Source organism: Coregonus clupeaformis, chromosome 23 (genome assembly GCF_020615455.1).
Source record: "Coregonus clupeaformis isolate EN_2021a chromosome 23, ASM2061545v1, whole genome shotgun sequence".
Taxonomy (NCBI): domain Eukaryota; kingdom Metazoa; phylum Chordata; class Actinopteri; order Salmoniformes; family Salmonidae; genus Coregonus; species Coregonus clupeaformis.
In genome coordinates this window covers 59,153,264-59,180,905 of record NC_059214.1, presented here as the reverse complement: position 1 = coordinate 59,180,905, position 27,642 = coordinate 59,153,264, and the positions used below count along the sequence as shown (strand labels likewise).

The following is a 27,642-nucleotide window of genomic DNA, read 5'->3' as shown; positions in this document are numbered from 1 at the left end:
ACACATGGTACAGGCCTGGTTCAAGCCTGTAAATATGTATTGGTGTTAAGCTGCTTGCTGTGTGTTTCAGGGCTGGAGAAGTATACAGGTTATAAGCTGCGAGTGGCTGCATCTACTGCTGTAGGAGAGAGCTCTCTGTCTGACCTAGACAATATCTTCGCTGTCACACCCGAGGATGGTACCAGGCACACACACACATCCTCTCATTATGTGGTTTCATGATAGAGAGTCCAATGTATCCCTCTCTCTCTCCCTCTCAGAACCTGACTCCCCACCCTTAGGGTTAACAGTGGTAGACACCTCTCCCTCCACCACCACCCTCTCTTGGTCACCCCCGGAGAGAGCCAATGGGGTGATCCAACAGTATGAGGTCCTGTACGAGAACCAATCGTATGTGGCAGTGTTCAACAGCTCTGTCCCCAGAGTGACTCTGACAGGGCTGATGCCATTCTCCTACTATAACGTGTCTGTCAGGTCATACACACGCCTCGGACACGGGAACCAGACCTCAGACACACTCACTATGCTGTCTGGGGAGGACGGTGAGTCTACACACACACAAACATACACACACATACACACACACACACACACAAACTAGGCACATGCACACACTAACGCCTCATGTTGAAGTGTGTGTGTGTGTCCCCTCTCTAGTACCGGGAAGTCCTCCCTACGGCCTGTCCTATGTGTCCGTCAGTCCCAATGAGGTGAATGTGACCTGGGAGCCCCCCCTAGTGCCCAATGGAGTTATCACGCACTACAGGTACATCTCTGCATGACTTCTGGATTTTTACTGTCTCGTGATGAAAATGCACTTGAGATGAAGTTTGATTTGATTTGATTTACAGCCTTGAGCTGCGAAACTCTTCTCACTTCCTCAACCTGACCACACCCATCAGCCACGCCCAGATCACACACCTAAGGAAGTTTGCACAATACACTCTGGTGGTGAAGGGACACACACGCATGGGCCCTGGAAACCACAGCAGTGACCCACTCAACATCACCACACTGGAGGATGGTGAGAGCCTCTCAAACACACAAACACACCCCAGAACCACCGCAGTAAACCACTATACATCACCCCAATGGAGGGAGGGATCCGGGGTAAGAGGGGGGAGGTAGAGGGAGACCATGGTTAGGGTCATTGTGTTTCAGGTGGCCGCGTAGTGGACTATGGTGTTAACGTGACCAGAGACCCTGGACCACAGCAGGTTCATCATCACCTCTCACTTCCTCTCTCTGTCTCAAGTCCTCCTGATCCTCTGACATCACAGGTCAGAGGTCAGGGGTTACCACAGAGTTATTTAACAGCACCAAAAACATCACTTTTAACCAACCAGCTTTACTTCACAGGGATGTGCTTGCAGATGAGCCAGCATGCAGGCGGTATTTCCAACGATCAAGGAGCGTTTAGCGAACGTTCTCTCCATTTCCCCTAGGGGCGTGGTTATCAGTGTGTCTGTGTTTGGTCTTAAATAATATGAAGTGTGTTTCAGACCCAGATACTCCCCCTCAGTTCCTGTTAGCCAGGAAGTTGTCAGACTACGAGGTAGAATTGTCATGGGAACCGCCGAAAGAGACCAACTCTGAGATCCTCTACTACATAGTCAGAGTTTGGTGAGTTTTATTTCAATATTGATCGTTAGTTTGTGTCCTACTGCTGATGTGATGTTGAAAAAGGAGATGTTAAGGGATGAGGCATTCTGATTGAAGCATGAGTTACAGCTCCAACATGGCCTCTTCTTCTTCTTCCTCCTTCCGTCTCTCTCCTGGAGGAATGAGTCATCTGAGGTGTGGCAGAATGTAACAGGTACAGCGGTGGTGATCAGCGTTGACTCAGAAAGTCGCTACAACGCCTCTGTCTCCAGCTGGACACGCCTGGGGGACGGGGGAGTCCTCATATACATCAGCTTCAGTATTATTGACGCAGGTACACACCCACACACACACACACACACAAACCTTTGAGAAAATCTTGTAGTCCCAACTGAGCATTGCTACATGCCTCCAGTTCATTTTTACTAAACACAAGTGACATGCAACTTGCACCAAATCACTCCTGAAATTCTCTTCCGCAGTGCCATTTGACCCTCCCCAGAATGTGTTGTTGGTGAACCTGACCTTTTCCTCAGTGACCGTCCTCTGGCAACCCCCCACTCAGCCAAATGGAATCCTCCTGCACTACACTCTGTACTACTCAGACAATACCACTGTCACAGAACAGGTGAGTTATACAGCATTACATTGTATCCTACACAGACAATAACGCTGTTATAAAGCAGGTGAGTAACACACACACACTGTACGCTCATGTGTAAAAGTGTGTGATTTTCTACTTTAAAGGCATTGTCTCTCTCTCCCCTCTCCATCAGCATATCCCAGTGTCAGAGCTGGACCCTGTCTCTCTGGGGGAGGACCTGTCCTACTGTCTGTCTGGCCTGAGAGGAGGACAGAACTACAGCCTCTGGCTGACCTCCAGCACCATGCAGGGGGACGGAGGGGTCCGTACTGATCCTTTAGACCTACTCACCCCAGATGGCGGTCAGTTTCACACACACACACACACAGACACTGACACACACACACACACACACAGAGTCTGCACTGTTTTTTCCAACCTCTTGTTGAACTTGATAAAATCACGTAAAAATTCTGCGATTTAAGTTTAACTTTCAGCTGGCTAGTGAAAGGAGGTAAGTCTGTCAGTCTGACAAACTGGCCCTTTTTGTCCCTCCGAGGCCTCCGTACCTCAGACAACCAGTTTGTATCTCCTTTTACTGAACCCTGTGGAAGTTTACTCTTTGACCTGTTGGATATCTGAGAATGTCTTGTATTCCAAACAGAGCAATGCTACAGGCATCCAGTTATTTTGTAAACGCATTGGCTATCAACAATGTCACAATGCTGTCAACATACATCCAGTAGAGATGTTTCATCCTATAGTTTTGTGAGTAGGTCATTATTGTATTAGTGTTAGTAGTTTAGTCTGTAGCTTAAGATGCAGATGAATCACTTTCAAGTGACAGTATCTGGATTATCACAAGAAGTAGCAATGTTCCTGTCAAATAGATTATGTAAATAAAAATAGTAGCTCAGTCTGGTGTTATTCAAAAGAAATGTAGCTATTGTTCCTATTTGACGATGATCTCTTAGTTTTTATGTGATTTTGGGAAAAATTGTGTAGACAGACTGCTGCCTCCATCTGACGTATAATAGTGACTGACTCTTGTTTCGGTCTAAAGATGTCTCTAATACTGACTGTGTGTCTCTGCCTCTGTGCTCCAGCCACGGGACCTCCAGCTCACCCTGCCTCTCCTGCCCTGCCAAGCCCAGCAGGGCTCACTGCCCTGGGCTCAGACACCCACACACCGCCCTCTCTCCTCCACCCATCCATCCACTTCACCAGCCTCTCAATCTGCCTTCACTGAGGTCTCCCCTCCCTCCTTATATCCTCCATCTCCGCGTCTCTCCTTCTTTCCATCCCTGTTTCCCCTGTTGCACATGCTCAGTTTGCTCTCTCCATATGGTCAGACTCAGTGACCGGAGCTTAGAGGATGGACACCGGAAGTGGGTGTGGCCAGGATGAGTATCTGCTATTCAAAATGTCTCTGTTTTTTGTTTCTCGATTTGAAGTTTCTCTGTTCAAAGATTCTCAAAACAAAGTTTCCCTGTTCAAAGATTCTCAAAGCAAAGTTTCTCTGGTCAAAGTTTTCTTGTTTTTTTTCACACTGAGGTTATTCTCTTCATATGAATCATGGGGTGATGATGATGTTAATGATGATGTTGTTGTTAATGATGATGATGATGATGACGATGATGAAGTGCTGTTTTGTGTTTGTTGATGTGTTTCTCTCCCTGGGGTGGCTCAAGTGTTTGATTGGTTGATAATGTTGCTGGTTTGGGTGTAGATGTATTATTATGTGCATAAATCACTTGTAGTGTTCTTCTAATGCTAGGACTGAGTCTGAAGAATGATGTAGTTCAGTCAGTGATACTAATTCCCCCTCTCTCCCAACAGTGCCCAGTGATCCGGTCCACAATCTCAGTGCTCAGATCTTCAGTTCTACGGCCATCATAGTAAGCTGGGACCCCCCTATGGAACCCAACGGACGCCCCTTCTACCTGCTCACCCTGCAGGAGGCAGGACACCCCCAACCCCCTAAACCTCTGAAACCCTCTTATCCTAACACCAACTCCCCCGGACCACCCGCTGTCAACAATACCATCACCAAGACAACCAACGATAACGTCTTCCTGTTTACCAAACTCAGGAAGTACTATCCCTACATCCTCACTGTTACCCCGGCAACCAGCGCTGGCCTGGCCCACAACCACACCAGCCTGCTGCACGTGAGGACTGATGATGATAGTGAGTCTACAGACACACACACACACACACACACAAATGCACACACCATTTTTAAAAACATATACACACACATACTATTTACCCACTCTCTCCCTCCAGTCCCCAGTTCAGCTCCAGTGCTGGTGTCCAGTAGGAACCTGTCGTCCTCCTCTGTGTCTGTGGTGTGGCAGCGCCCCCTGGAGGCCAACGGAGAGATAACAGAGTATTCCCTCACAATGTTCAGCTCTGCCGGCTCCAACACCACACACACTCCCAACACCACCCTCATACTCACACAGCTCCTGCCCTACACAGCCTACAACCTCTCCATCACCGCAGCCACCCGCAAGGGCTCCGGACCACCGCTACTACTGATGCTGCACACAGATGAAGCAGGTAATCTTTAACCTCTCACCTCTCACCTTTAACCCTTACTAACCTCTAACCTCTCCCTACCATAACCCCTCCAACTGCTGCTGCATACAGACGAAGGCCAGTAATGCACTCTAACATTGTGTTCCACCAGGTCCGATGTCTCCTCCCCGTAACCTGTCTCTGTATAACCACACAGCCTTCTCTGTGTGGCTGACCTGGGAACCCTCTCTGGAACCCAATGGTGTGGTCACAAACTACGGCTTCAGGATCTGGGAGATCAACACAAACACAATCAGATACCAGGTACTGCACACACACACATAAAGACACACACACGCACACAGGCATGCGCACACACACATTCACAAAGAAACGTTAACATTTTTAAAGTGCTCCTGCAACTTTGCTATGTTCTGTCTATAAGATTTCCACACAAAAAAATCTCTCTCTCCCCTCCCCCTCTCACTTCCAGAACTCTACAGGTCCATGGACAGAAGGACAGCTGAGTGGGTTCAGACCTCACCGCTCCTATGAGATCAGTGTGTTTAGCTACACCAGAGTGGGTCATGGAGACCAGTACAGCACTCCTGTGTCCTTCACAACCAATGAGTCAGGTACGTATGTGGGTGTATGTGGGTATGTGTGTATGGGTATGTGTGGTTGTGGAACTAGAAATCAAGTGCCATATGCGTGTGGAATTGGCTATTAACCCTTTTGCATAAACCCTGTGTCTCCTGGCTCCAGTGTCTGAGGCGGTGGGTAACCTGTCCTGCTCTGGTCTGGGCTGGGACTCTGTGTTTCTACACTGGGAGCCTCCAGCCAACCCCAATGGACTCATCCTGTACTACCAGGTCCAGGTGGACACACACTCAGACTCACAGTCATACATACACCAGGCTGACACAAACCAGTACACGGTCAGCGGGCTGGCGCCGGACGCAGAATTCACACTCACTGTGACGGCTGTCAACTCTGCCGGCCCAGGAGACCAGATCAACTGTACTGCCTACACACACCCTGAGTCAGGTACACACACACACACACACACACACACACACACACACACACACACACACACACACACACACACACACACACACACACACACACACACACACAAACACACTCATACTCACACTCACACTCACACTCACACTCACTCTCACTCTCACTCTCACTCTCACTCTCACACTCACACTCACACTCACACACACACACACACACACACACACACACACACATACACACTACACCAGGAGACCAGATGAACTGTATCACCTCAACCCACCCTTATATCCTCCTGCAGTGCCTGGTGTCCCTCGCTTCCTGAGTGTGTCAGAGACCACGTCCACCAGCGTGACGCTCCAATGGGCTGCTCCCCTCTCTGCTCCGGGCATGCTCATTGAGTACCGCATCACTGTGCAGCTGCTTTCACCGGACTGCCTGTCCAACACACCCCTTTCTGAAGCCACACCTCTCCCAGAGCCGACCCCTTCCCTGGCTCCAGGCTGCGTGGATCAGGAGGTACGTTTACCTGGATATCTGAATGTAAATGTTGTTGTGCTGCTGTGTCGTACATCTGTCTACATGTATATCTGCATGCTGTATAACACAGAAGGAATTTCCTAACATTGAACTCAACATCATCTTCATCTTCATGATCTTCCTGGTCAGGTGTTGGTGTCAGTGAATGGTTCTGATGGTGGTGAGGGCAACAGGAGCATCACTCTCCAGTCTCTGGCCAAGTACCGCCTCTACCGCTTCAGAATCATAGCCCTTACTAATGCTGGGCCAGGAGAACACACACCCTGGAGATACACGCACACACTGGCTGGGAGTAAGTACACACACACACCCACGCACGCACACACACACACACACACATATAGTCACATCCAAAATTATTGGAACCCTTGATAAAGATAAGCAAAAAATACTGTTTAAAATAAATAATTCAAATACCGAGCTACAGTATATTGTATGCTCCAAAATATTAGAAAATGCAATTATTTTATACTAATACAATGTACTAATACAATGGTGAATGTGCATAAAGATGACAGAATTCAGATATGATGTAATTGTTTTAGCACTATTCATAACTACGGTGCGCGACATGGTTCAATGCGCCAATATATCAGCACAATCTACGTTGTCGTTTTTTTGTAATTGCTGGCATCTTGGAGCTAGAATTGGGATCATGTATATTGTGCTAATGACGATACAAAAAAAGATTCAATGCTGAGACCAAGGTCTCTTTTCCAGATGAGCCCTGTATAGCACAACAATACACATCAAAATACAATAAACACATTAAACTACACATTCATATACACATTAAAACACACGTTATTATACACAACAATACATGAAAAGCAAAACACAATCATAAAAAACAGATACATTGTTCAGTAAAAAGCTCCCCTAACAACCGTCTGAAATGCACTAGAGGCACCAATTCCTCACATTTTAGTGTATTGTAGATCATTCCACACGTAAGGCGCAAGGAAATTAAAGTCTGATCTACCTAACTCTCTAGACACCAAAGGAGTCTCCAGAATTAACCAACCTTGTGAACAGGTTTGATAACTTGTTATTTTAAATCTTAACAGTAAGTCGGAAGTTTGTGGAGCAGGGCTTTGTAAACAAAAACAGTGTAATGATGTGATCTACGTGACTTCAAAGATGTCCAGCCAACCTTTTGGTAAAGAATACAGTGATGAGTAATAAAACTGTCTCCTGTGATAAAATGAAGGGCGCTATGAAAAACGGCATCCAGGGGTTTAAGAGTAGAGGCTGCTGCTCTTTGATAAATAGTATCTCCATAGTCAAGAACAGATAGAAAGGTTGACTGCACAAGCTGCTTCCTGCTGACTAGAGAGACAAGATCTGCTTCAATTTTAAAAAAGCCCACTTTAATGTTATGGGAATGCTTTGCTTCCACTGGTTCTGGGGCCCTTGTTAAGGTCAACGGCATCATGATCTCCAGGTAATTTTAGCCAAAAACCTGGTTGCCTCTGCCAGGAGGCGGAAACTGGCCATCTCAGTCTCTGGAGTTGAACCCCATTGAAAACCAGTGGTTTGAATTGAAGAGGGCAGTCCATATGCGTAGACCGGAGGATAACAAGGATCAGGAAAGATTCTGTATGGAGGAATGATCCCTCCCAATGTGTTCTTCAATCTCATAAAACATGATAGAAAAAGGCTAAGTGCCATTACCCTTGCAAGGGATGGTGCAGAAAGTATTGAAAACAGGAGTGCCAATAATCTTGACACCTATCTTTTTGAGATTTTTTTAAATAACTTTTTAAGCAAAATATTTTTCTCTGAGCAATTGTATTAGTATAAAATAATATAATTTTTAAAAATGTAGCATACAATATAGCTCAGTATTTGTATTATTTATTTTATAGTATTTTTTGATAATCTTTATCAAGGGTGCCAATAATTCTGGATGTGACTGGACATACAACAGAAGTACCCATACACCCAAGCAGTATGGGTATATTTATACCTGTCTCTCCCCTCAGACCCTGATGCCCCTCCCAGCGACCTCTCGTTGACCATGTCCTCCAACAGCCTCCGTATCGAATGGCAACTCCCAGATGTGATCACCGGCCCCACTTCCTACCTCATAGACGTAATCTCTGTGAGTATACACGCACACACACACATAATAAAATAATAATGATAATAAAGGAGTTTCTTACTTCTATATGTTGTGTTGGTGTTCAGCTGGATAGCGAGGGGTTAAACCAGTCTGTAGTACGCGGTCCAGAGGAGCTGAGGACCGTAGTTGTGTCGAACCTGACTGCGTTCACTCGCTACTCTGTGACCGTGACTGCCTTCACTGGACGACTGGAGAACGCACGGCGGGACGGACAAGCCACTGAGCCCACTGTCATCAGAACAATGGAGGAGGGTGAGGAACACACACAAACAGCAATACAGTAGCTACTTTATTAAACTGCTAGAAAATGGTTAAGCACTTTCTCTCTCCTCTTCCTCCTCATCCTCCCTCCAGAGCCCAGGGATCCTCCTAAGAATGTGACCCTGCAGGTGATTCCAGAGGAAGTGACCCGTGTGTTTGTGACCTTTGCCCCCCCGGAGGAGCCTAATGGGAACATCAGTTCCTACACGGTGCTGGTCTACCGCCAGGGTCAGCTAGAGATGACCATCGACCGCCTCACCGTGGTCCAAAACAAGAACCGCACCCTGACCGCAGTCATCGACGGGCTAAAAGGAGGCTACAACTATAGTATACGGGTGAGGATCACACACACACACACACACACAGGCACAACTACACAAACACATGGGTCACAACTATAATATATGGGTGAGGAACACACACACTGTCACAGAACACTTGTGCTTTCTGAAACACTCCGACCAACTCTCTCTCTCTCTCTCTCTCTCTCTCTCTCTCTCTCTCTCTCTCTCTCTCTCTCTCTCTCTCTCTCTCTCTCTCTCTCTCTCTCTCTCTCTCTCTCGCTCTCTCTCTCTCTCTCTCTCTCACACACACACACAGATTGCAGCAGTAAACGGAGCAGGTTTAAGCCCCCCCAGCTCAGAGGTTCAGATCACTACAGGGATCAAAGGTACAGTGCTACATAAACACTACATAAACCATTCATAAACCCTACATAACCCCTGCATAACCCCAATAGCCTTAGAAACTTAGTCGTAGGGGGTGTCATATTGCGTGTATGCACTACGAACACTTCATGATACAGAAATGTTTTTATGTGTGTCTGTGTGTAGCTCCTGCCAAGCCCACACAGAGACCCCAGGCGGTGCTGGACCGAGGAGGAGTTGCAATGGTAACCTCCAGGAGCATCATTGTTCGCATGCCAACCTGTTTCTACAGCAATGACAACGGACCAATCAGAGGCATCCAGGTCATCATGTCCGAATCTGGGGGTACGACATCACACACACTAACATGCACAGACACACACACATAAACACACATCTATCACACAGAAAATATATCCTAAACTAAAATATGTAGGAGCCACTGTTATAGGTCTAGTCTGACATCTGTCTGTCTCTCTGTCTCAGTGATGGACAGCATGAACGTGACCAACTGGAAGACAGCATTTCTCTCTCATCCCGCCCCCTACCTGACTGACAATGGCTTCCCCAACCCACTCTGTGTGAAGGACCGTATGAGCAGGGACACACACACACAAACCAGCAGACTCACTGACTCACACATTAGACACAGCATTGTGAGGGACAGGGTTCTGGAACATAGAGACTCAGTGGGGGAGCGCATAGACCACCAGGATGATCACTATGTCATCGGAGAGGAGGACAACTGTCTGACTAAAGAGTACAGTAACACACTCTGTAACGGACCCCTCAAACCAAACACTGTCTACGTGTGAGTATACACAACACAAACATGTAAACACACACATGTACACATAGATATAAACACATACACACACATACGTACAAAGTTCAATACAGTGCATGTCTTTGTCTGTGTGGCAGGTTTAAGTTCCGAGCCACCAACATCCGGGGCCAGTACACAGACTCTGACTACTCTGAGCATATCAGAACCGCAGGTAAGCACTCCTCTTCTCTCCACAAACTCACACACACCTTTCCTCTACAATGCAAACTGATTAAACAACACCACTGTCACTCCTTCATTAGAATGTTTTACATTTTAGTCATTTATCAGACTCTCTTATCCAGAGCAACTTACAGTTAGTGCATTTATCTTAAGATTGCTAGGTGGGACAACCACATATCTCAGTCATAGTAAATACCATTTTCCTCAATAAAGTAGCTATCAGCAAAGTCAGAGCTAGTAAGTTTCAAGTTAATGTAACGTGCAGAAGTACAGTGAAATGCCTTTCTTGCAAGCTCCAAACCCAACAATGCATTAATCAATATCAATGTAGTACTAAAAATAACAAGGTACTGTTAAACAAAAACACACAAGAAATAGAAATAAGAAGAACACGAGAAAATAAGAATCTATATACAGGGTCAGTTCCAGGGTCCGTTCCAATACCATATTATTTACAATGTGCAGGGATACTGGAGTGATAGAGGTAGATATGTATAGTCAGTGCTTGACTTTGACTGAAATAGGTTCCGGTAGTCATTTTGGGTTCCGGTACTCTTTATATTTAGGTGCAGGAGCTCCACAATACTTTTGAACTAATATTCTATAAGAGGAACAGGAGCTCAAGCAGCGTAAATTATGATTGTATGTGAGTGTGTGTACGTGTGTGTAGAGTCAGTATAAATGTGTGTGCATGATATGTGTGTGTTGGAGTGTCAGTGTGCGTGAGTGTGTAGGGTCCTGTGAGTGTGCATAGAGACAGTGCAAAAATAAAATACAAGTGTCCACTCACATAGTCCGTGTAGACATTCTGTTAGCTATTTAGGAGTCTTATGGCTTGGGGATGGAAGCTGTTAAGCACCTTCTTCACGACTGTGCGCGTGTGAGTGGACCATTTGAAGTCCATAGTGATTTGGACACTGAAGAACTTGAAGCTCTCGACCCGCTCCATTGCAGCCCGCCGATGTAAGTGCGAGTGTTAGTTCACAAAAGGCTTTTTTTTTCTCTCTTCCCTTCACCCCCTCCTGTCTGTCAGTGGATGGTTTGTTGACCAGAGATGAACAGATCCTTCTGGGAGTTCTCCTCTCCTTCTTCCTGACCCTGCTGCTCATCCTCATCATCTACGCCTCTGTCAGGTAAACTGGTGTTGGATTCTAGCTTGAAATACACTTATTCATGTTAATAATTGATTACTTTATATGGGGTCAATGGAGGGTGGATAAGACCTAGGTGTATGGAAAGTTACTGAGTGAGGAAGGGGGAGTGCAGAAAGTTTACATTCTGTTAAAACATGGTATTGTTAAATCTCATGGCTCCTAAGGAGGGGGGAAAAGGGCAACAGTCTGGTTTCAATCACTGAAAAGGTAGGACAGCCGTGGAGTAGGGAGGAGTGAGGAATTCAGCCCGAGGTCAGGTCAGATGAAGTGAGGAGGAACAGTCAGTCCTCTCACTCATATATTTCCACGCCCATGAAGGTTCTAGCAGGAGGCTACACCAATGAGAGGAACCAATTAAGTTCCTGACTAGCAACAGAGATGTATTGGCTGTCTAGATGTGCAAGGAGTTGACTCCGCCTAGTAGGAGGGTATAAATATATGTGCTTGTGTAAACATGTTTTTATCTTTGCAGCTGTATGACCCAGTGGGGAATAAACTTGGTTTGAGCTTTTCCTAGTCATCCGTTTGAGTTTTTACTCTGTTTGTCAGAACCTAACACTGGTTATAGCTGATGGTTCTAGCTGACCCAGGTGACCCAGCCAGCCATAGTCAGTTGTGTCAGAGTGATTGACATGTCCCTCATCCAATGACAGGATCCGTCAGCGTCAGAAGGAGGGCGGGACCTACTCTCCCCGGGAGGCGGAGATTATAGAGACAAAGTTTAAACTGGATCAGCTGATTGCTGTGGCCGACCTGGAGCTGAAGGAAGAGAAACTACACCGGTCAGTGTGTGTTTGCCTGTGTGTGTGTGTCTTTTTCTCACACATACACACTCCCTCTCTCTCATTCGCACACACCTTCACAAAGGTTTAACCACTGTAACATTATGCTCACTCTGCCTCTACGACTCTACCTGCATGCCCACAGAATGTGCTTGGCTGCTGCTAACACCCACATACACACACACACACACACACACACACACACACACACACACACACACACATAAACACACACACAACCACACACAAGGCTGTCTGCACTCTCCACTCTCTCACTCTAACCCAGGGTTCTCCAAACTCGGTCCTCAGGACCCCAAGGGGTGCATGTTTTGGTTTTTGCCCTAGCACTACACAGCTAATTCAAATAATCAACTAATCATCAAGCTTTGATCATTTTAATCAGCTGTATATTGTAGGGCAAAAATCAAAACGTGCACCCTTTGGGGTCCCGAGGACCGAGTTTGGGAAACTCTGCTCTAACCCCTCTCTCAAACTCTCTCTCTCCAGGTATTCCTCCTTCTTCTTTAGACGGAAGGAGATATTTGTCATCCAGTAAGTTGTAGTGGGCAGTGGGTGTACCCCTTCAAGTGTGGAGCACTCAGTGTGTGTAGCCCTTGTTATATAGCACTCCATGTGTGTGTGTTGCTGTGTTGCATTGGTACAGTTGGCAATGTGTATTGTTGTCTCATGTCTTTAGTCTACTGAAGTGCTGTTATTCATTGAGTGTGTCAGTCTGTCTGTAACTGTACAGTAATGGAAAGTAAAGTCTGCTGTACTCACAGTGTACTGGTGTGCCTCATATTGTTCTGTCAACTCTGTTTCAGACTTCTCAGCTACAGAAAGTCTCTCAAGTAAGTCACGTAATGAGTGTGTGTGTTGTTCTATGTGTACAGTATGTGAGTGTGTTGAGCAGTAATAGTTTCTGCCCTGTGAAGGATTTATCTTCCCCCATCTCGTTTGTTTATTCTGTTTTTTCATATTTGTTTTATGTATTCATGTGTGAGCTGTGCCAAGATGTTCCTCTTGTAGGACAATAAACGTGATTCTGATTATCTCTGTCTCTCAGGCCGGTCAATAAGAAGTCTTTCCTGCAGCATGTAGAGGATCTATGTGCCAACGAGAACACCAAGTTCCAGGAAGAGTTTGCAGTATGTAACTCTGACCTCTGACCCCTGTGAAAACCTGCATGTGTGTATGTGTGTGCATGCATGCGCATTTGTGTTGTGTGTGTGTGTAGAGTGACAGCATTAACCCTGTCCTCTCCAGGAGATGCCCAAACTGCTGCAGGATCTGGCTACATCAGACGCTGACCTTCCCTGGAACAGATCCAAGAACCGCTTCACTAACATCAAACCCTGTATGTACACACACGCACGCACACACAGTGAGCGTAACAAACACACACAGCCTAACACATTCTCTCCTCTACAGACAACAACAACCGTGTGAAGCTGCTGTCTGAACCTGGCATGCCTGGATCTGACTACATTAACGCTAGCTTCATCTCAGTGAGTCACACACACACATACACACACACAGAAAAGGGAACGGGGCGGCAGATAGCTTAGTGGGTAAGAGCGTTGTGCCAGTAAACGAAAGGTTGCTGGTTCTAATCCCCGAGCCGACTAGGTGAAAAATCAGTGGATGTGCCCTTAAGCAAGGCACTTAACCCTAATTGCTCCTGTAAGTTGCTCTGGATAAGAGCATCTGCTAAATTAAAAAAAGAACACTCATGCTTTCAGAGATCACATTTCTAAACACTCCAACTTTTGTGTTTACTACAAAACTGGAGACCTGTGACTTTACTCTGTTCTGACTATAAGATTCTCCCTCTCCCCCCTTAGGGTTACCTGTGTCCTAGTGAGTTCATAGCGACCCAGGGTCCTCTCCCCGGCACTGTGGCTGACTTCTGGAGGATGATCTGGGAGACTCGCACACGAACCATCGCTATGCTCACACAGTGCTACGAGAAAGGAAGGGTAAGGACCGGACCAAGGTTTTAGTAGTGTCAGGGTTGTATGTCTGTTTAGATCTGCTGTCACCAATTTTGTGTGTGTTCGTGGGTGTGTGTGTGTGTGTGTGTTTAGATCCGGTGTCACCAGTACTGGCCAGAGGACAATAAGCCGGTGACAGTTTTTGGGGACATCATCATCACCAAGCTGACAGAGGACATCTATCCTGACTGGACCGTCAGAGCTCTCAAAGTGGAGAGGGTAACACACACACACATACAGGGCATTCAGAAAGTATTCAGACCCCTTGACTTTTTCCACATTTTGGTATGTTACAGCCTTATTCTAAAATGGATGAAATTGTTTTTTTTCCCCTCATCAATCAACACACAATACCCCATAATGACAAAGCAAAAACAGGTTTTACAAAAATATATAAATTAGCACAAATGTCAAAAAACCTGTTTTGGCTTTGTCATTATGGGGTATTGTGTGTAGATTGATGAGGATTTAGATTTATTTAATTCATTTTAGAATAAGGCTGTAACATAACAAAATGTGGGAAAAGGGAAGGGGTCTGAATACTATAGAGTACATTCAGTACACACTGTAGAGTGTACAAAACATTAGGAACACCTTCCTAATATTGCGTTGCAGTTCACAGCCCCGTGTAGCTCAGTTGGTAGAGAATGGCATTTGCAACGCCAGGGTTGTGGGTTCGACTCCCACGGGGGGGCAGTATGAAAATGTATGCACTCACTAACTGTAAGTCGCTCTGGATAAGAGTGTCTGCTAAATGACTAAAATGTAAAATGTTGACACACTCAAACCGGTGCACCTTGCACCTATTACCATACTCCGTTCAAGGGCACTTAAATATTTTGTCTTGCCCATTCACCCTCTCAATAGCACACATACACAATCCATGTCTCAATTGTCTCAAGGCTTACAAATCCTACTTTCAATTGTCTCCTCCCCTTTAACTATACTGATTGAAGTGGATTTAACAGGTGACATCAATAAGGGATCATAGCTTTCACCTGGATTTACCTGGTCAGTCTATGTCATGGAAAGAGCATGTTTTGTACAATCCGTGTTTTTCCAGAGTAAACAAGTTCAGTTTCCCTCTTGATAATCAAAACATTGTTCTCTCTCCCATCTCTCGCTTTCTCTCGCTCCCTCTCTTTCTCTCTCTCTCCTCTCACCTTCTCTCACTCCCCCTCTCTCACTCCCTGTCTCTCCCTATCTCCCCCTTTTTTCTCTCTCTCTCTCTCTCTCTCTCTCTCTCTCTCTCTCTCTTTTTCTCTCTCTCTGTTTTACTCCCTCTCTATCCCTAGCATGGGGACTACATGGTGGTTCACCACTTCAACTTTACCTCCTGGCCAGAGCATGGCGTTCCAGAGTCCAGCACCACACTCATACAGTTTGTTAGAGCCATCAGAGCCAACAGGCATGAGAACACCACTATAGTGGTACACTGCAGTGCTGGCGTAGGCAGGACAGGAGTGTTTATAGCGTTGGACCACCTGATCCAACACGTGAGTGATCATGACTTTGTGGACATCTACGGTCTGGTGGCTGAACTACGCAGTGAGAGGATGTGTATGGTGCAGAACCTGGTGAGAAATATGTATTTATACAACATGTATAAGTGTTCTTACTGTGATATGGATATGATACTTTATAGTATGATCTAGTTTCACCATGTTTTCTTGGTGCATTCAAACCTGCCAGACAGAATCTTAGAGAGTGTGTTCATGCATGTCCCCAGACCCAGTATATGTTCCTACACCAGAGTACTCTGGATCTGCTGAACAGTAAAGGAAACAGCCAGTCCATCTGGTTCGTCAACTACTCTGCTCTGGAGAAAATGGACTCACTGGAAGCTATGGAGGGTGAGCACACGCACGCGCACACACACACATATACAAGAACACACACTAGCATACACACACGTCATAAACGCACATTTCACATATCTACTGTTTTGTGCTCTTGCAGGTGATGTTGAGCTGGAATGGGAGGAGACTACGATGTAAAGGCTGAGAATTTATCAGTCAACTTCACACCTGATAAACACACATCTATCCCTGGGTCATGGGGGGCCAAATCCTGGACACACTGACTGTTTGTCAGATGGATTGCTTCACCAGAGATAGAGGGAGAGAAAGAGAAGGAGAGATGATAGAAACAGTGAAAGAGAGAGAATTGTGTAGTCCAAACAGAGTAATGTTTCCTCCAGCTTCATTGGGAACACAAGTTGCCCTTATCTGGCAGGAGGGTCAAAACAACACAACAGAAACTTAGTTGTTTACCTGGCCTGAATCCTCACACCATTACAGTCCTCTTGGAGCCCTGCGTCTTTTGTGTAAGTCCACAGGTAGAAAAGAGAGGGATATATATCACACATGTAAGTTTACAGGTTGCACTAGTCATTCCACTGTGTATTTTATTGGATTCTTGTATCATGTTCTTGTATATTAAGTTCTTCAGCCAAATAGTGTTGTGTCACTGTGTTCAGAAGTTTGCTTCGCTGTGTTACTATGTTTATATCACGTGTTGCTATGTTTGTCATTGTAATTGGGGGGTTTGAGGTATAATGTATTTGTGGGGTAATCTAGTGTATTTGATGTATTTTCTCTGAGTGTTCCACATCTGTGTTTTGGACCAGAAGTAAAATCAACTCCACTACTCACCTACTCTGTCTGTCTGTCTGTCTGTCTGTCTGTCTGTCTGTCTGTCTGTCTGTCTGTCTGTCTGTCTGTCTGTCTGTCTGTCTGTCTGTCTGTCTCTGTCTCTGTCTCTGTCTCTGTCTCTGTCTCTGTCTCTGTCTCTGTCTCTGTCTCTGTCTCTGTCTCTGTCTCTGTCTCTGTCTCTGTCTCTGTGTCTGTGTCTGTGTCTGTGTCTGTGTCTGTGAGCTGTTTAGTAGATAAAAATGACACCCCTAAAAGATTAAAGCATGAAACACACTGAGAATCTCACTGCTGATAGACTGCTGATAGGTGGGAGGCCGTTCCTTCTCTTGCTAGAACAAAAGCGGTACCTGCTGCGTGCCGACCCGGTAGCGACGAACCTATCGATTCTACTTGTAGAATCGCAGTGCTCGTCAGTAGCCAACAACTTGACTTTGAGCCAATCAGAAAGCACAAACCCCCACGTGGGGGAGCCAACAAAAAAAATTAACAAATCAGGCTAGTATCAACAAGGGCTTTCTACAAAATAGGATCTAGACCATAAGCAATACGCACGGATATGCATTGCCAAACAACGCTACTGCCACCTTCTGGTTTGGAGTATTTTAACAAGGCTGAGTGGCTGACGACTTCGAAAGTCTTTGCTGTGTGAACACAAAAGAGATTGACTGGTGACACTGTTCAGAGGTGCTAAGTACTGTCGGCAGGCAAACTTTTCACACGCACACACACACACAGACAGGACCCAGGACTCAAGGCAGAGTACAAACTACTTTATTATGTAATTCTCTTCAAACAGAAATCTTTAGTAAACACTGTAATTGTTATAAACATATCTTAGTAAATACTTAATAAATGTGACGGTGCACAGCTGCTCTTTTCAACAGTGTAAGACATCTCCAAGATGGGTGCAGGACAGGCGAGCCAGACTCAGGGCTAGGGTTAGGGTGATGATATGTTAGGGCTTTAGAACATGCTAAATTGTCAACTATGACTCCTGTTTGTTTTCCACTAAACCATCTAGCTAATTCTAACGCTAGCGTGATCACAGCTATAGCATAGCCCTTTACACAGAGCCCTAATTATGATTATGTAGTGATGCCATCATGTAGATATGTCATCATCTCTGTGTGTGTTTCCATGGTAACTGTCTCCCATGGTAACAGTGGGGTTCTGTTGCCCCCATAATCTGAAAAACAAATAGATTTCCTCCTCTCCGTACAAATACATAAATACACACATCGGCAGTCCGTCCATTCCTTTTACATTAAATCTATATATACAGTACCAGTCAAAAGTTTGGACACACCTACTCATTCAAGGGTTTTTCTTTATTTTTACTATTTTCTACATTGTAGATTAATAGTGAAGACATCAAAACTATTAAATAACACATATGGAATCATGTAGTAACCAAAAAAGCGTTAAACAAATAGCCACCCTTTGCCTTGATGACAGCTTTGCACACTCTTGGCATTATCTCAACCAACTTCTTGAAGGAGTTCCCACATATATTGAGCACTTCCTTCACTCTGCCGTCTGACTTATCCCAAACCATCTCAATTGGGTTGAGGTCGGGGGATTGTGGAGGCCAGGTCATCTGATGCAGCACTCCATCACTCTCCTTCTTGGTAAAATAGACCTTACACAGCCTGGAGGTGTGTTGGGTCATTGTCCTGTTGAAAAACAAATGATAGTCCCACTAAGCCCAAACCAGATGGGATGGCGTATCGCCGGCGAATGCTGTGGTAGCCATGCTGGTTAAGTGTGCCTTGAATTCTAAATAAATCACAGACAGTGTCACCAGCAAAGCAACCCCACACCATAACACCTCCTCCTCCATGCTTTATGGTGGGAACTACACATGCGGAGATCATCAGTTCACCCACACCGCGTCTCACAAAGACACATTTCCACCGGTCTAATGTCTATTGCTCATGTTTCTTGGCCCAAGCAGGTCTCATCTTATTATTAGTGTCCTTTAGTAGTGGTTTCTTTGCAGCAATTCGACCATGAAGGCCTGATTCACACAGTCCCCTCTGAACAGTTGATGTTGAGATGTGTCTGTGACTTGAACTCTATGAAGCATTTATTTGGGCTGCAATTTCTGAGGCTGGTAACTCTAATGAACGTATCCTCTGCAGCAGAGGTAACTCTGGGTCTTCCATTCCTGTGGCGGTCCTCATGAGAGCCAGTTTCATCATAGCGCTTGATGTTTTTTGTGACTGCACTTGAAGAAACGTTCAAAGTTCTTGACATTTTCCATATTGACTGTCCTTCATGTCTTAAAGTTATGATGGACTGTCGTTTCACTTTGCTTATTTGAGCTATTCTTGCCATAATATGGACTTGGTATTTTACCAAATAGGGCTATCTTCTGTGTACCCCCCCTACCTTGTCACAACACAACTGATTGGCTCAAACACATTAAGAAGGAAATAAATTCTACAAATTAACTTTTAAGAAGGCACACCTGTTAATTGAAATGCATTCCAGGTGACTACCTCATGAAGCTGGTTGAGAGAATGCCAAGAGTGTGCAAAGCTGTCATCAAGGCAAAGGGTGGCTATTTGAAAAATCTCAAATATAAAATATATTTTGATTTGTTTAACACTTTTTTAGTTACTACATGATTCCATATGTGTTATTTCATAGTTTTGATGTCTTCACTATTATTCTACAATGTAAAAAATAGTACAAAATAAAGTTTTGACTGGTAGTGTATATATACCACCTATATACACATATACAGTATTCCGATATACTCTAATAATATTGTGCAACACGAAGAAGATCAGCCTCAGTGGGTCACCACGTGTCACAGCCCTCAGAGAGAGGGGAAGGGAAGGGAAGGAAAAGATGTAACAACAATCAATAATAATAATAGTCAAACATATTCAATATTCTAATAAATAAACTTAATTCATAAGTCATTCTGTGGTTTAATGCTATGTGTGTGTGTGTGTGTGTGTGTGTGTATGTGTGTGTTCATATACATTCCTATGTGACATGCAGTCCAGTGGAGAACAGGTTAATCATGTGAGAATGCGTAATAGTTAACCCTTTAGGGATTCAGAACGTGAGATTGAATATTCAACAGGACAAATTAGATAGAATGTTAGAACATTATCAATTGAAAGTTGATGTTTTTACTGATCAAATGATATGTTAGAATGTTGAACAGTTTGTTGTCATTACTGGTATTTTCCTGAGTGTGAGGCTTGGACCCATGTTTAAAACCTCAGAGAATATAACAATGGTATTCGCACACACATGCAAACAAGCACACACAGACACACTCTTTCACCCGCACACACACTGACAGACCCTCATACTCTCACACACATGCACACGCAGATATGATAATCAGGGCAGAAGTCAGACATTACGAATAGCGATACAGATTGTAATCATCTGTAAGCCAGGACTCAGGAGACACAGTCTTCACTCCCTGCTACTCTGGAACTCACTTCTTCAGGATCAGAAGTATTATTAGCATCTCATTAGCATATTTTACCACACATCACCAAAACATAGTGTGCCAAAGAGGAGGGCTAAACCCTAGATGATCTTGATGATGTCATTGAGGTGACCTGTCTCCATGTCCAGACAGCTCCACACATGGAGGAGATCTGTTTGTTCCATCAGCTGTGTGATATCAGGGCAGGGTTAGAGTCAGGGATCAGGGGGTGAGAGGGTGCATCCTAAATAGTTATTTCTAAAGCCAGGTACAGATATAGATATGTACAGATGACACTGTGTCACAAGAGCTGTATGATTAGAAAATCTATGTTTAGAAATGTTGTCAAAACTACATCCTATTCAAAAATACACATTAAATCATTAGATTACTTTGATTTTATATTGATTTGAATCCTCTCCATTATCTCCCACTCTCTTTATCGGCTTATTCCCTCTCTCTCAGCCGACTTCCTTACCTCCCTCTTTCTCTTCCTCATCTCACCCTTTCTCTATCTTTGTCTTTGAGTGTTTGTGTTGTGTGTTTCTCCAATACAGTACATGACTATTTAACAAAAGGTCAGAGGGCACATGATAAGGTGTGGTAGGGTCAGGGGTGAGGGGTCATATGTCAGACGAGGCTGCGGGAGCCACTAGAGTTGCGTCTGCGGAGGGGTTGAGGCAGGGTGTGTGAGAGGGGGCAGGGGGAGTCGGGGGGACAGTATTGGTGGGGGTGGTTGTAGGGGGGAGGAGGGGGAGGCAGAGGTGGCTCAGATCCCTCTCTGACCCGTACTGGCGTGGACATCGCTGATTGGATGAGGCGGTGGTGGGAGGCGGGGCTTCCTTGGTTGAGGAAAGCTTCCATTCGCCCCAGGCCGCTCTGGTCCATGACAATCACCTTGACGATCTGCTGGCATTGAATGAGGGTGTCTGGGCGGAGCTCTCCGGGGTGGGTGGCACTTAGCATGGCCGGGGGGGCTGCCAGAGCCAGTTGGGTGGAGTCAGGACTGGTCACATGGTAGGTCTGGAGCAGCCTATCAGGGCTGGGCTGGGTCATGTGGTAGGTCTGCAGCAGCCTATTGTGAATTGACACCTAGTTTAGAAACAGCCAGAGAATGGCATGAGGAGTTACCATCCTGAACGCAGCCTACAGCAGCCCTCTGGTGGGTTAGACACACTGGCAGCATGCAGGCATGCAGGCAGCGAGCGCATGCTAACACGCACGCCAAACATACACACACACACCAGCCCAGAGACACACCTGTGTTTGGGTGGAAGGACGTTTCAGGGTCAAAATTTGGGCTCCAGTGGGTGGGTGTGTTTGCGTGTGGAGGAGGGGGAGTGTGTGTGGAGAGGGTAGAGTGTGTGGGGGGAGATGACACCTAGGGCGTGGTGTCTCCCCAACACAGATATATGCAACTCTAAAGGACTAAGAGTTAGGGGTTGGTGGGGGGGGCTGATAGGTCTGTCGAGAGGGCATTTAGAGCAGAGGAACTGGGCTTGAGTCATACACGTGCATGCATTCACAGATACACACGTACATCAACCCTGAGTCTGGCCATGGAGATGGTTTTCTAGCAAGCCAGCAGGGCTTAGAAAAGCTTATGATGGCTGGGAAGCAGATGTTGTGTTAGCAGGAGGCGAATACCCCTACTAGCACGAGGCTAATAGCTCATAGCTAACCCTGCATTGGCAGGTGGCTAATAGCTAATTACTGGTCCCCGTTAGCAGAAGGCCGATGGCTAAAGCTAGCCCTCCAGTTGCAGCTGTGTTGCTCTGAGGCACAAAGAGCTGGAGGGAGCTGAGGAGGGTCTCCCTACTCGCCTGTGTGCATCTTTGCTAACAAACACAGACACACTTACCTGAGGCATAGTGTGTATGTGACTCACCTCCACAGTATTGTTGCCAGTCTTGCAATACAGATCTTGCTGGGCTGAGGGGAGAAACACACAAGTGACACTCAGAGACACAGCATGATGTGTGGATGCTAGTCGCTAACTTAGTGTTTGTTACCGGTGGGCGATCCTGTGTGTCGACTGAGTGTGTCCATCTGTCCTCCATTGGTGTGGGGGGTGTGAGTCTGCACACCCTGTTCTCTTTCCAGCTCCCCTACAGAGAACGAGATATGACCATATCATTACATAAAGAGCATAAAGAGCATGCGTATGTGCATGTGTGTGTGCGTGTGCATGTGTGTGTGCGTGCGTGCGTGCGTATGTGTTTGTGCTCACATTGGATGTGTATCTGTTCCATCTCGTTGACCTCAGTGATGGACTCACGTAGCTCCTCTGTGAAATTCCTGAGCTCCTCACCGCTGGGGGAGCAGAAACTCACCAGCTGCTTCTTCTCTGAAGAGAACGGACTCAACATGGTGATGCCATGAGCATAGTCTGGACACACACACACACACACACACACACACACAGTTAGCTATGTAACTAGAATGGTGATGCCATGGGCATAGTAGGACTATGGACAGACAATGTCATTGCTCATAGTTAGCTATGTATGGAGCAGTACAGTGTAATAGTATAGTAGTAGTAGTAGTAGTAGTAGTAGTAGTAGTAGTAGTAGTAGTAGTAGTAGTAGTAGTAGTAGTAGTAGTAGTAGTAGTAGTAGTAGTAGTAGTAGTAGTAGTAGTAGTAGTAGTAGTAGTAGTAGTAGTAGTAGTAGTAGTAGTAGTAGTCCTCTGTAGCTCAATTGGTAGAGCATGGCGCTTGTAATGCCAGGGTAGTGGGTTCGATCCCCTGGACCACTCATACGTAAAAATTTATGCACACATGACTGTAAGTCACTTTGGATAAAAGCGTCTGCTAAATGGCATATTATTATAGTAATAGAGTAGTAGTAGTAGTAGTAGTAATAGAGTCGTAGTAGTAGTAGTAGTAGTAGTAGTAGTAGTAGTAGTAGTAGTAGTAGTAGTAGTAGTAGTAGTAGTAGTAGTAGTAGTAGTAGTAGTAGTAGTAGTAGTAGTAGTAGTAGTAGTAGTAGTCCTCTGTAGCTCAATTGGTAGAGCATGGCGCTTGTAACGCCAGGGTAGTGGGTTCGATCTCCGGGACCACCCATACGTAAAAATGTATGCACACATGACTGTAAGTCGCTTTGGATAAAAGCGTCTGCTAAATGGCATATTATTATTATAGTAATAGAGTCGTAGTCGTAGTCGTAGTAGTAGAAAAGTAGTAATAGAGTTGTAGTAGTAATAGTAATAGTAGGAGTAGGAGTAGGAGTAGTAGTAGTAGAGTAGTTACATTCATTGCTGAAGAGGTGAAACTGCATGCCCAGTAGACCCATGGCTTTACAGAAGGTGTAGGAGGCAGAAGTCTTCTTCTTTGGACACAGCTTCAGGATCTGTGTGAGGAGATAACAGAATGGACATAAGTCATACAGTGAGTACAAACACACACACACACTGTGAGTACACAAATAAACACTACTCATGCCTTAACGTGTGGGTGTATGTGGGCATGAGTCCATGCGTGCGCGTGTGTGTGTTCTCACCAGTAAGAGGTCATTGAAGAGGAACACCTCTCTCTGGGTGTTGGCCAGTTTCTGTTTCAGAGGTTTGTTGAAGTCTGCCACCTCGAACAAACGACAGCAGCAGACCAGTCTACGGTGGGGCACAGACAGGATCTACAGAAGAACACACACATACACACACACACACACACACCATGGGGTTAACACACACACACACAGACTCCCCTCTCTCATTCTACCTTTCTCTTAGTCACACAACACACTCACAGTCTTCATCCCCAGTATGGACTGTTCCACACGGCTGACGTAGGTGACGTGGTCTTCATTGGAGCGTAGCTCTCTCTGCTGGGTCCTCTCATAGATCCCTGCCACCATCTCGCTGGGGATGTCTGCTCCGTCGTCCACTCCTGAGGGAACAGGGACACACACTACCAGTCACACAGGAGGAACTAGAGAGGGAATTCAGAAAATGAATTGCAAACTGAATTGACTCCATCCCTGGTTCAGACTTGTTGCAGGACAGGGCAGGAGTGGCTGATGTCAGGATCATCAGGGACCTCAGCCATTCGAGCCACGGCCTGTTCTCCCTGCTTCCATCACTCAGACGCGGGCAGTACAGGAGCATCATGGCTAAAAACTAACAGACTGGCCAATAGCATCTACCCCCAGACCATCAGACTCACCATCCCTGATCCCCCACAATTCAACCTGTCTCCTTCAACCAGCTGTCACTCATTCCATATGAAATAGGTCCTGTGTTGTATTAAAATATACACTGAGTATACAAAACATGACATAGACTGACCAGGTGAATCCAGGTGAAAGCTATGATCCCTTATTGATGTCACTTTTTAAATCCACATCAATCAGTGTAGATGAAGGGGAGGAGACAGGATTTTTAAACCTTGAGACATGGATTGTGTATGTGTGCCATTCAGAGGGTGAATGGGCAAGACAAAATATTTAAGTGCCTTTGAACAGGGTATGGTAGTAAGTGCCAGGCGCACCGGTTTGTGTCAAGAACTGCAACACTGCTGGGTTTTTCACGATCCACAGTTTCCCATGTGTATCAAGAATGGTCCACCACCCAAAGGACATCCAGCCAACTTGACACAACTGTGGGAAGCATTGGAGTCAATATGGGCCAGCATCCCTGTGGAACGCTTTCGACACCTTGTAGAGTCCATCCCCAAACGAATAGAGGCTGTTCTGAGGGCAAAAGGGGGTGCAACTCAATATTAGGAAGGTGTTCCTAATGTTTGGTTCACTCAGTGTACCAAGCATTGTCTGTGCGCCTCTGCGTGTTTGTGTGCCTGTTCTATAAATAACTGCTCCAGTGTCTCTAGTCTCTAACACCAGGCTCAGAAACGCTGTCATAAATGTTGCAAGGCTTCTGCAGCTCATTATACTGAGTCACACACACACAGGCACACACTGTCCATAATTTACCACCGTGGTCTTCGGATTATTTTGATTCTTTCTTCTATCAGTAGGCTCAAAAGAAAATCACACCAAAGGGAGCAAAAACAAAGACACAACCACTCTAACAAGCTAGGTACCGTTTGTAGACTTGTGTGTTTCACACACAAACAACACACAGACAGACAAACACAGACACACATATACAAAGACAGCCAGTCACCTCGTAGGTTGCGTATGAAGTCGTCGAGGCCCATCTTGCGTTGAGGTTTGATGTTAGGGGAATACATGTCAGTGTTGAGGAGGACCACAGCAAAGGCCAGGATGAATATGGTGTCTGGGTTATGGAACTGCTGCACCACCTCGGGATTACACATACAATACCTCTGACTGGAGAGATGGAGGGAGAGAGATGTAAAGAGAGTTGTTGTTACACATACAGTACCTCTAATAGGGGGGCAGAGGGAGATATTGAAAAAGAGACAGAGAAGGAGATAGTGAAAGAGACACAAAGAAAAAGAGAGTGAAATAATCATAATAATTTGGTGGATGCATATATTTTTCCTATTTCACACATGTGAAATGCCTTGCTCAAGGGCACATCAACAGATTTTCCATTTTGTCGGCTAGGGGATTCAAACTAGCAACCTTTCGGTCACTGGCCCAACACTAAACGCTAGGCTATCTGCCGAGAGAGACAGAAAGCTGTTCTGTTGTAATGGCCTCAAGAGACAAACTGCTTGTCCATTAGTGTCATTAGTTAGTAACTATTTAATGTTTCTTTCTTAACTTCAGACATTATGTAATACTGTTGTATTTGTGGGTTCTTAGATCCTGAGAAGAGATATATAAGCTTCCTCCCAAGATAAATACACACATACAAGCTTCCTGAGTTTTCAGTTTCTTGAGAGTCCTGCTGCACATCAAATACTCTGACACTGGGGATGAGCAGTGTGTGTGTGTTTGTGTGTGTTCAGAAGCTGATCTCTACTTGAAAACATTCCCAGTTTCTCATACCTAGGTAGCCACCTCTCCACCAATATCCTAATTGATGATGAAATCCAACATCGGATTGCTTGAACAAGTGCTGCCTTCGGCAAACTCAGAAACAGGGTCTTCGAGGATCGCAACACTACCACCAGGAACAAAGTGGACGTGTACAACGCTGTGATCATCCCTACCCTGCTATACGGTGCGGATACCTGGACCGCATTTTGAAAACACATGAAACCCCTTGAAAGATTCCACCAACGCTGCCTCAGGAAAATATTTAATATCAGCTGGGAAGACAGACAAACCAACATCAGTGACCTGTAGTGAACAAACTCCTCCAGTATAGAAGCCATCATAATGAGACCAACTCCGATGGGCAGGTCACCTCATGAGGATGAGCGACTCAAGGCTTCCTAAACAGATCTTCTACTCACAGCTAGACCTGGGCAGAAAATTGTTGTATTTTGTAGTTTATTTGAAAATACCAACTTTTCAAATACTCAAGGTAGTCGAATATAGAGAATCAACTAAAGGCCACTTTTGGCATCTATTTCCTTTGATATTCAAATACAGGTCTCAGAAAAACAAATAATATTTGAAAGTATTTTGAATACCTCTCAGAAAAACAAATAATATTTGAAGGTATTTGAATATATGCAAGTTATTTGAAAAAATCTATATATATTTGATGGCTGCCAAATATTTGATGAAGAACGAAAAACTAGAGCAGTTAGTTTAATTAGTCTAAATACATGATCATTAGTACACGGTTTCGAGGGCATTCAGATATGAATCTTAATATATAGCCTAGAATTAAATACTTGATGATTGAAGAAAAAAATGGTAGAAAAATGCTAAACTTTAACCTTTATCAATCAAAATAATGGAAAGTAATACAAATATAAACCAAACAGATTTTGTTTTATTGTTTAACATACATTTTTCATGCATTACATTACTCTTTACATCATTGTCATAGCCTATGATTCTTTAACAGTAATTTTAGATCTTGGTTAATCATTTAAGATGGCAATTGCATTTGATGAACATCAGGGTCTCAAATGTTTTGTCACTCATTGAGCAACGGTCAGGCCAGAACGTTCTTCCAGCGATGCTGAAACAAACATAATTTAATTATTCCTCCATTAAAATGCATCTGTCCAATGCCATCAGTTATATAGGTTCAGGTATATCCCTCATTACCAAATGAATGGAAAAGAAAAGCACAGAATAAAACCAGGGAATTATATCGCACTTATCTTTCCATTTAGTATTGAGGTATAAAACGTGTTGTACTGAGTGTACAAAACACACATGCTCTTTCCATGACATAGACTGACCAGGTGAATCCTGGTGAAAGCTATGATCCCTTATTGATGTCACTTTTTAAATCC

The 27,642-nt window shown here is 45.0% G+C and overlaps 2 protein-coding genes across 2 annotated transcripts in view; one reads left to right on the top strand and one right to left on the bottom strand.

Moving 5' to 3' along the window:
* The window catches only part of LOC121577441 (phosphatidylinositol phosphatase PTPRQ-like), a 51,200-nt gene extending 34,234 nt beyond the window's left edge, over positions 1-16,966 (top strand). The window contains exons 16-49 of the mRNA XM_045206491.1: positions 71-178; positions 261-542; positions 658-766; positions 852-1,024; positions 1,503-1,623; positions 1,782-1,936; positions 2,085-2,230; positions 2,379-2,507; positions 3,292-3,343; positions 4,025-4,375; positions 4,475-4,750; positions 4,926-5,032; positions 5,202-5,343; positions 5,474-5,755; positions 6,036-6,253; positions 6,404-6,566; positions 8,260-8,378; positions 8,465-8,651; positions 8,754-8,995; positions 9,261-9,330; positions 9,494-9,652; positions 9,794-10,118; positions 10,232-10,305; positions 11,350-11,449; positions 12,124-12,252; positions 13,077-13,103; positions 13,319-13,400; positions 13,519-13,609; positions 13,684-13,760; positions 14,097-14,231; positions 14,340-14,465; positions 15,542-15,823; positions 15,976-16,099; positions 16,206-16,966. Coding sequence (XP_045062426.1) covers positions 71-178; positions 261-542; positions 658-766; positions 852-1,024; positions 1,503-1,623; positions 1,782-1,936; positions 2,085-2,230; positions 2,379-2,507; positions 3,292-3,343; positions 4,025-4,375; positions 4,475-4,750; positions 4,926-5,032; positions 5,202-5,343; positions 5,474-5,755; positions 6,036-6,253; positions 6,404-6,566; positions 8,260-8,378; positions 8,465-8,651; positions 8,754-8,995; positions 9,261-9,330; positions 9,494-9,652; positions 9,794-10,118; positions 10,232-10,305; positions 11,350-11,449; positions 12,124-12,252; positions 13,077-13,103; positions 13,319-13,400; positions 13,519-13,609; positions 13,684-13,760; positions 14,097-14,231; positions 14,340-14,465; positions 15,542-15,823; positions 15,976-16,099; positions 16,206-16,243 — 5,201 coding nt within the window. The 3' untranslated portion in view covers positions 16,244-16,966. The remainder of the gene's footprint in view (positions 1-70; positions 179-260; positions 543-657; positions 767-851; positions 1,025-1,502; positions 1,624-1,781; positions 1,937-2,084; positions 2,231-2,378; positions 2,508-3,291; positions 3,344-4,024; positions 4,376-4,474; positions 4,751-4,925; positions 5,033-5,201; positions 5,344-5,473; positions 5,756-6,035; positions 6,254-6,403; positions 6,567-8,259; positions 8,379-8,464; positions 8,652-8,753; positions 8,996-9,260; positions 9,331-9,493; positions 9,653-9,793; positions 10,119-10,231; positions 10,306-11,349; positions 11,450-12,123; positions 12,253-13,076; positions 13,104-13,318; positions 13,401-13,518; positions 13,610-13,683; positions 13,761-14,096; positions 14,232-14,339; positions 14,466-15,541; positions 15,824-15,975; positions 16,100-16,205) is intronic.
* A 2,633-nt stretch (positions 16,967-19,599) lies between these two features.
* Positions 19,600-27,642, bottom strand: part of LOC121577440 (IQ motif and SEC7 domain-containing protein 3-like) — a 43,693-nt gene continuing 35,650 nt past the window's right edge. Inside the window, exons 8-15 of the mRNA XM_045206490.1 lie at positions 25,479-25,645; positions 24,104-24,243; positions 23,858-23,989; positions 23,608-23,707; positions 22,588-22,746; positions 22,370-22,465; positions 22,246-22,289; positions 19,600-21,449 (exon numbers count right to left, since the gene is read on the bottom strand). Coding sequence (XP_045062425.1) covers positions 20,988-21,449; positions 22,246-22,289; positions 22,370-22,465; positions 22,588-22,746; positions 23,608-23,707; positions 23,858-23,989; positions 24,104-24,243; positions 25,479-25,645 — 1,300 coding nt within the window. The 3' untranslated portion in view covers positions 19,600-20,987. The remainder of the gene's footprint in view (positions 21,450-22,245; positions 22,290-22,369; positions 22,466-22,587; positions 22,747-23,607; positions 23,708-23,857; positions 23,990-24,103; positions 24,244-25,478; positions 25,646-27,642) is intronic.